This window comes from Meles meles, chromosome 6 (genome assembly GCF_922984935.1).
Source record: "Meles meles chromosome 6, mMelMel3.1 paternal haplotype, whole genome shotgun sequence".
Classification (NCBI taxonomy): domain Eukaryota; kingdom Metazoa; phylum Chordata; class Mammalia; order Carnivora; family Mustelidae; genus Meles; species Meles meles.
In genome coordinates, this window is record NC_060071.1 from 55054736 (window position 1) to 55064310 (window position 9575).

General features: G+C 36.6%; 1 protein-coding gene across 1 annotated transcript; it reads left to right on the forward strand.

The window, feature by feature from the left end:
- The first annotated feature begins 2858 nt into the window (after positions 1 to 2858).
- Positions 2859 to 3794, forward strand: LOC123944686 (olfactory receptor 4S2-like). The gene has a single exon (XM_046009991.1). It carries the CDS (start codon positions 2916 to 2918, stop codon positions 3792 to 3794), a length of 879 nt encoding a protein of 292 aa, XP_045865947.1. The 5' UTR covers positions 2859 to 2915.
- The last annotated feature ends 5781 nt before the right edge of the window (positions 3795 to 9575 follow it).

Here is a 9575-nt window from a genome sequence, read left to right on the forward strand (position 1 = left end):
CAACTGTGGTCTCTGCCTATAAAAACTGTATATAGCTTTTCAGAAAAAATCCATGAGTAGCAGAAATGGTGTCTTTTGACTATTACAGAAAGTTTAATACTTTTAAATGCCCACAGTCCCAGCAGTGTGCAAATTCATTAAGAGAATAAATTTTGGAGTTCCATTACCTAGGTTCAGATACCAACTCTGCCAATTACCTTTCTCTGTGACCCTGGGCAAGTTATACACTTTCTCCATGCTTCAGTTTCCTCATTTCTAAAGTGGGGATGATGATGATAGCCTACACTGTATGAATGTTATGAGAATTAAGTGAATTACTACCACTTAGAACAATACTTATAACGTAGTAAATACAATATAAGTGTTTTCTATTATTACCTAAATGTTTTTTCAACCCTTATGATTCTGTCAATTAGTTATGACTGAGCACAATTTAGCTTTGCTGATATAGTGTCAGAATGTTCAAAGATTTTTTTTTAATATTTTATTTTATTTATTTGTCAGAGAGAAGGAGAGAGAGAGCACACAGGCAGGCAGAGAGGCAGGCAGAGAGGCAGGCAGAGAGGCAGGCAGAGATGGAGAGAGAAGCAGGCTCCCTGCCGAGCAAGGAGGCCATGTGGGACTCGATCCCAGGACCCTGGGATCATGACCCGAGCTGAAGGCAGCGGCTTAACCCACTGAGCCACCCAGGCATCCCTCAAAGATTTTTTTTAAAGATTTTATTTATTTATTTGACAGAGAAAGAGCACAAGCAGGGGGAGAGACAAAGGCAGAGGGAGAAGCAAGCTCCGTATTGCGTAGGGAGCCCAATGTGGGACTCAGTCCCAGGACCCTGAGAGCATGACCTGAGCCAAAGGCAGTTACCCAGCTGCCCCAGACTGTTCAAACATTTTAATGGAGCACATTTTCTAATCAAAGTACTTTGCAACATAAGAGAGCATTTGATTATTTTTAATGAAATTATTTTTCATGAGAAGTTTATCCATCTAGTTTTCTATCTTTCATCTATTTATCATCTATCATTATCATCTGTTTACTTATCTTTCTACCCCTTTTTCATTTATTTAAGGGTATGTATTATGTGGGTTTTGGAATTAGGATGGCTCCATTCAAATACCAGCCTCTTCACTGACTGTTATATTGGATGATTTACCTAACCTCTTAAAAATTTGGTGCTCTTTAAAATGGAGATAGAAATTACAATGTTGCTGTGAGTGTAAATGAGGGGACATAATCCTAATAGTTTAGCACACAATCCTGCAGATATTAAAGTGCTTAGTAAATGTTTACTACCAGTATTACTGCTGTTAAGAATATGTCTTCAATGGAAATGGACAGATATTATAGTTTATTATCTCAGTAATAAAATAATGGATGAATTTCAATATTTTCTATTTCTGTTGTCTATAAACAATCTATATATTGTCTATATAATTTTTATATAATAGATGAATAGATCAAATTAAAATTTCTACTTACTAGAAAGATCCTACTTCACAGATTCAAATTACAAAGTAAGCCACCTCATTAACACAAAAAAAAATTACACAAATGATCTCATTCTATTTCTGCAACAGCTTTGTGGAGTAAAATGACTATCACCCATCTCATTTTATAAATAAGAAAACTGAGATTCAGAAAGAATAAATTGGTTTACTTAAAGTAATCTAATAAGGATGTTAATCCAATAAGGTAAGGATGCTCAGTCTTAAATTACTCAGCTTCTACTATCCAGGCAGTAAAGAGGTGTTCCTAACAAATATGGAAAATAGCTAGTAATTTGCAGTGCTTCAGAAAAGCCATTTTTATCCTGAGGAGCTTCTTTAGATCTTGTCTCATGGTTTATCTCTTTCAAGAATTCTTCTCTGATAACTTTTACCTAATATTTTGATCTGTATGCCTTCAGGATCCCCATAAATACTTTATAAAATGGTATCAGACAATTATTCTTTGATTATCATTTATAGCATTATATTTATGGGTAATCTTATTCCTGATGCTTACCTATAATTACACAGAGATGGCTTTTTCAAGGTAAAAGAACTGAGTCTCAGTAAGTTTTAAACTTTTCAACTCTTTAGAACAACACAGGGAAAAGTATTTTTCTATATAGCTTGACCACTCAGATACTCCTTACTGGCGAGCAAAATGGAATTTTCACATGCAGACCAAGATTTAGGACTCAAACTCCCCCAATTTGATTTGCAAGCATGGGTTATTGGTGAGCAGGAGGCCTCTGTATCTGTTGTTCTTCATCACTAAAATGACTTAATTTTTAATTGTACTGAAATTTCCAACTTAATTTAGAAATTAAAACAATATTTCTCACTTGATAACATTCTTCTAAGGTTGATCTGTGTACATTATATTAAAAAAGATTCACCTAAGAAATTTGGCATCACATCTCAGCATCTGACTTCTTACATTTATCATAATCCTCCAAAATTAACTTGTCCACTTGATAATGAATTTAAAATTTTCCAACCCAAAGAGAATTTCTGGAAAAATGAGAGAGAGAGAGAGAGGCATAGAGAGAAAGACAAGGAGGAGGATTATGGAACAACATTAAATCCAAATAAAAAAACCCTCATGTTCTCTAGATTATTATTTGGGAGAAAGGAACTGTAGGCCTAAGTAATAATGTGAGTCAATAATGTGGTAAGAAAATTGATGGTGAAGAAAATACCCATTAACTATGTTCAAGAAATATGAAGAATTTCATCTACTATCTAGCATCACTTATATATTTTTATAAGACTCTTACTGTTGGACTATACCATGCTTACAATGGTTTATGATATTTATTTATTCTTGCAGGGAACCAGAGCCACCAAACCAGTATCACTTGGGTCCCCACGGAAGTGGCTAACAATATCACTGAGTTTATATTCCTAGGACTTTCCCAAGATCCTGGAATGCAACTGATGTTCTTTGCCTTATTCCTCCTCTTCTACACTGTGATCATGGTGGGAAATCTACTCATTCTACTTACGGTCTTTTCTGATCGTCGGCTCCATACACCCATGTATTTCTTTCTCAGTAACCTGTCATTTGTGGACATTGCCTATTCCTCAGCCACAGCACCCAAGATGATTGCAGACTTTATTTCTGAGAAAAAGACCATTTCGTACTGGGGCTGTGTAACTCAGATGTTTACCTTCCACTTTTTTGGTTGTGCTGAGATTTTTGTATTGACTGTTATGGCTTTTGACCGCTATGCTGCCATTTGCCAACCTCTCCGTTATACTACCATCATGAGTGCCAATGTTTGTATTCTGCTGGCATCACTGTCCTGGTTGGGAGCCCTGGGTCATTCATTTGTTCAGACCTTCCTGACCTTTCAGCTACCTTTCTGCAATAATCGGGTCATTGACCACTACTTTTGTGATGTCCACCCAGTCCTAAAACTTGCCTGTGCTGATACAACCTTGGTAAATATGTTGGTGATTGCCAACAGTGGTCTCATCTCTCTGGGGTGTTTCCTCATTCTTCTGGCCTCCTACACTGTCATTCTATTTAGTCTTCGCAAGCGGTCTTCAGAAAGCCGGCGCAAGGCTCTATCTACCTGTGGGTCTCATTTCACTGTAGTGACTTTCTTCTTTGTCCCTTGTATCTTTATTTATCTGCGTCCATCCACTACTTTCCCACTGGATAAGGCTGTGTCTGTGTTCTATACTACAATCACCCCAATGTTAAACCCACTCATCTACACTCTGAGGAATGAGGATGTAAAGAATGCCATGAAACGGGTTTGGAGTCGCAAGGTCTCCTTGAAGGAAAAGCAGAAGGGCTAGCTCATCAGAATGGCAGAATTGGAGAATTAGCTGATACCTTAAACAGTCTGTAACTTACTAATTATTTTAAGGAATAGGCTCTAAAATTCAACTATCTTGTAGCTTTCATTGAACAGGCTATTGAGACTATTTTCTTTTTAGGTGGGCTAAACTTAGATTTTTCCATATTGTCAAGGTTTATCTTCTCTTACTTTTAGAGTGGGAGAGTAAAAACTACAACTCAGTATCTCATTTAACTTCTATAGACCACTTCAATTCAAATTAAGCTCTCAATCTACAATTAAAGGATTCAGAATGAGGTTATAAGAAAAAGATATTTTTGAGGAATCTGACCATTTCTCTTAGAAACAGAAATGTAATAACAGCTGGGTAGAATAGCTGGGTAGTCTTCAGAAAAGGCAATTTTGTTCTGAGGAACGTTTCATTCATTTTTTATTTTTTAATATTTTATTTTTCTTAAGGTTTATTTTACTTATTTTAGGGAGAGAGACAGTGTGTGTGCACGTAGAAGGGGGGCAGAGGGAAAGAATCTTCAAGTAGATTCCCAGCTGAGTGCAGAGACTGATGTGGGCTTGATCTCATGACCCTAAGATCATACCTGAGCTGAAACCAAGAGTCTGACACTCAACCACTGAGCCACCCAGGCACCCTAAGATGTATTTTTAAACAGTCTCTACACCCAACCTAGGGCTCGATCTCACAACCCCAAGATCACGAGTCATATGCTCTACTAAGCCAGCTAGACACCCTCTGTGGAACTTTTTAGATCTTGTTTCAAGGCTCATATCTTTAAAAAATTCTGCCCTGATTATTTTCATCCAACATATATTTTCTGTGTGCCTTAAGCACAGCTCTATGTAGTTTATAAAATGCTTTCAGAGAGTTATTTTCTTTCTTGTTTTTGTTCCCTTAGTGGCTTGTATCTAATTTCTACAACTTATTAAGGGTATAAATAAATAATGTATTTTACTTCTTTTCTACTCCCTGTATATGGGGCAGTGCTGGATTCACAGTAGATACTTGTGACAGACCTACCTGTTCAGTATCCATTGTTCCTTTTTCTCTTAGTAACAGAGACTTGACATTATTTATGCTGAACCCACTGAAATTACATTTACCTGTCTGTCCCTTTCATTGGAGATGGATATTATGCTGTCAACAACAGTTGGTGAGACTTCTGAAATCTCTTTAAAATGGTTTCTCTCTACTTAGGCTTTATACATCATCACCATCAACATTTTGTTACATTTCCTTATATTTTTCATATTATTTTCCTCTGCAAAAAAGGACCATTCTATCCTCTTTGTTTGTTAATACCTATTTAAAAAATAAATACACTGAAACCATATTTAAAATTGTGGGCTACGTTAGTTTTCCCTTTCCCCTTTAAGTTCTAAATAAGAGAACAGCAGCAACAAGAACCACCATCACAAAGGGGAAACAAGTTTATACTCACAGTTACAAAGAAAACAGGACAGAGTGCACCTGGGTGGCTCAGTGGTTTAAGCCGCTGCCTTCGGCTCAGGTCATGATCTCAGGGTCCTGGGATCGAGTCCCACATCGGGCTCTCTGCTCAGCGGAGAGCCTGCTTCCCTCTCACTCTCTCTGCCTGCCTCTCTGCCTACTTATGATCTCTCTCTGTCAAATAAATAAATTAAAAAAAAAAAAAAAGAAAACAGGACAGAAAGATTCTGCAGACAAAAGATTCCAACAAATATTTGGAAAAGAGAAGACAAAGGTGTGGTGTTTGCTTTGGCCACACAGAGAAGGCTAACACAAAAGTAGCAGTTGAGAGGGGAATATATCTTCCAGAACCCCTGACATGTCCGAGATGCCAGGACACCAGGTAAAGGAGATGGTAGGGTTCAGTAATAGGGAGATTAAGAGAAGGGGATGGTTCATTCTCCCATCCTCTCTTTTCACTCTCAGAGGCTCACACAGGTATATGCTTCACAAGCAGAATATTGACCTCTTTGAATTAAGAAATTAGATTAGAGAAAAGTCTTTCACATTCTGCCTTTGGAGATTATAAATAGAATGGCTTTCTCTCTGCTGGAAGACTGACCAGAAGCCTACTGGTTAGTCAGCTCTGCTCCATTGATCCAGATCTTTTGGTCAAAATTTTGGTGCCAAATTCTTTAACACACAAAAGATGTTGAAGTAAAATGTGAAACTTTAGGAAGGCCAAAAGGAATTTGGTGGAATCCAGGATAACACAGAAAAAAAAATTTACTTTGAAAATCACTGATATATTCACATTGGTCAGAGATAATATTTGCAATCCTGAAATAAGAACATGATACTTTAAAAAACTAAAGAATAAAAATACTATTTTTGGGAACTAAATAAAATAAAAAGAGTAATAAATAAAATTAATACAAATCAATAGAGGGTTGAAAGAGTCAAAGAAGTCTCCATGAAGGTAGAATTTTAAAAAATCAAAGAAATGAAAAATGTGAATTTTTTTTTTAAAGATTTATTTATTTGACAGATAGAGATTACAAGTAGGCAGAGAGAGAGAGAGAGAGGAGGAAGCAGGCTCCCAGCCAAGCAGAGAGCCCGATGCGGGGCTCGATCCCAGAACCCTGGGATCATGACCTGAGCTGAAGGCAGAAGCTTTAACCCGCTGAGTCACCCAGGTGCCCCAAATGTGAAAAATTTTTTAAATTAATTTATTTATTTTCAGCATAACAATACTCATTGTTTTTGCAATTTTGAAAAATCTAAGCAAGAGGTAAAACATTCAACTCATATTTGTCTCAGGAGAACAGAGAGGACAGAGGGGAAGAATTTAAAAGAAACACTGAAAGGAAAACTCATAGCAGGAAGATTTCAGTCTCCAGATAAAAAAGATGTACTGAGTGCCACCTAGTGATGAGAAAACAATAACTAAGGCACATTATTATGCAATTTGATTACCCTAGAGATTGAGAAGATTATAAAATTATTGAGAGTGACAAAAAAATATAGGCCACAGAAAGTATTCAAAATTCAAAAGACATTAGAATATTCAGTAACAACATTGGGCCCTTCAATATGGTAAAAAAGAGCCTGAATCTGATTTTCAGCCTAGAATTCTAGACAGAACAAAACCACCAATCAGGTATGAAAGTAGAATTAGACCTTTTCAGCCATGCAAAGATTTGAAAATTTTGCTTTATAAGTACCCTTTCTTTGAAAGTATGGGGAGGATGTGTGCCAGCGAAAGCAACATAAGGAAGTAATGGGCTCAAGAAATCCATGTAGGGGTGGCCCAAAGCACTTTTAAGATGAGAACTGTGTAGTAGTAGTTGTAGGAGTGATAGAAACAGATGAAAGCAGAAGGACAGAAGTCCCAGGAAGGGAGGCTTCAGAAAACAGAAGTGGGAATTTATATTATCTATGATGATGGATCATCTTAGTTATAAAGGCAAAGGCAATAGGACGGACCAAGTTGATGGGCATAAGGACAGATTTATAGAAAATTGTCTGTGTCATTTAGGACTCTAACAGAAAACCAATGACACACTCCAAATAGAATAATTCACAAAGAGAAATTCACAGAAGGACTGTCTATAAAATTGCAGATATGGACGAGTCAGAGGGGGCCAGTATCATAACCTGGGATTAGAAGCAGTAGAGCTGTTAACACCATGATACCTGAGGGAACTGGCAGAAAGAATAGACAAAGAAACTCAAAAGGAGAGAGATTTTCTTTTTCCAGATTTTTTAAAAATTAAGACTTCATCTTCTTAAAGCAGTCTTATGTTCACAGCAAAATTAAAGGAATGATACAAAGATTTCCCATACACCTCCTGCACCCACACATGCATATAGCTTCCCTCATTTTCAATGTCCCCCAACAGAGTGGTGTATTTCTTACAACACATCATAATCACCCAATGTCCATAATTTACATTATAGCTTACCCTTGGTGTTGAATATTTTGTAGGTTTGAACAAATCCATAATGACATGAATCCATCATTATATTATTATAGAGTAGATTTACTGCCCTAAAAATTGTCTTTGCTCTACTTTTCATCCTTCCCTATCCTCACCCTACCTCCTGCTGCCCAAGCCCTGGCAACCATTAATCTTTATACTGCTTCCATAGTTTTGCCTTTTCTAGAATGTCGTATAGTTGGAATCATACAGTAGGTAGCCTTTTCAGATTGACTTCTTTCACTTAGTGATATGCATTGAAGTTTCCTCCATGTTTCCCTTTCTTTTTTTTTAAATTGAAATACAATTGACATGCAATGTTACATTAATTTTGGGTGTAAACCATTGTGATTGTATTAATTTTAATTTTATTTAATTTTAATCTTAATTAAAATTAATTTCAATTAAGGGGCGCCTGGGTGGCTCAGTGGGTTAAAGCCTCTGCTTTCAGCACAGGTCATGATCTTAGGGTTCTGGGATCGAGCCCCGCATCGGGCTCTCTGCTCTGCAGACAGCCTGTTTCCTCCTCTCTCTCTCTCTGCCTGCCTCTCTGCCTCCTTGTGATCTCTGTCTGTCAAATAAATAAAATCTTTAAAAAAATTAATTTCAATTAAAATATTAATTTTAGGTGTAAACCATTGTGATTTGATAACCGTATCACCATTGTGATATACATTATGCTATACTCACCACTGTAGCTATCATCTGTCATCTTACAACACTATTACAATACCATTGACTGTATTCTTTATGCTTTATCTTTTATCCCTGTTACTTATTCATTCCATAACTAGAAGCCTGTATCTCCTATTCCCCTTCACCTATATTGCCAACCCTCCAACCTCCTCCTCTCTAGAAGCCATCAGTTTTTTCCCTGCATTTATAGGTCTTTTCTGCTTATTTCTTCTTCTTCTTCTTCTTCTTCTTCTTTTTTTTTTTAAAGATTCCACCTGTGGGTAAAATCATATGGCATTTGTCTTTCTCTGATTATTCCGCTCAGCATAATATACTCCACATCTATCTATGTTGTTGCAAATGGCCAGATCTCATTACATTTTATGACTGAGTAGTATTCTATTGTAGATATATACCACATCTTTTTTGTTTTTTTTCTATTCACCTGTCAGTGGACACTTGGGTTGCTTCCATATCTTAGCTATTGTAAATAATACTGCAATAAACATAAGGGTTCACATACCTTTTTGAATTAGTGTTTCCATTTTTCAATCTTTTTCTTTAAAAGAACCAGCTACTAATTTCATTGATCTGTTCTACTCTTCTTTTGGTTTCTACTTCATTGATTTCTGCTCTGTATGATTTTGATAGATTCATGCCTCACATTGAGGTCTTTTATCCATTTTGTGTTTATCTTTGTGTATGGCATAAGAGAATGGCTGAGTTTCATTCTTCTATACATAACTGCCCAATTTTCCCAGCACCATTTATTGAAGAGACTATTTTTTTTTCCACTGTATATATTTTCCTGCTTTGTCGAAGATTATTTGACCATAGAGTTGAGGGTCCGTATCTGGGCTTTCTACTTTGGTCCAATGGCCTATGTGTCTGTTTTTTTGTGCCAGTATCATGCTGTCTTGGTGATCACAGCTTTGTAGTAAAGCTTGAAATCAGGCACTGTGATGCCCCCAGTTTGTTTTTTCTTTTCCAACATTTCCTTAGCAATTTGGGATCTCTTCTGGTTCCATATAAATTTTAGAATTCCTTGTTCCAGCTCTTTGAAAAATACCAGTGGAACTTTTACTGGGTTGGCATTGAAAGTATAGAGTCACAGGGGGCTCTAGACAGTATAGACATTTTTTTTTTTTTTTTTTTTTTGAAACCAAAAAAACCCATTTTATTT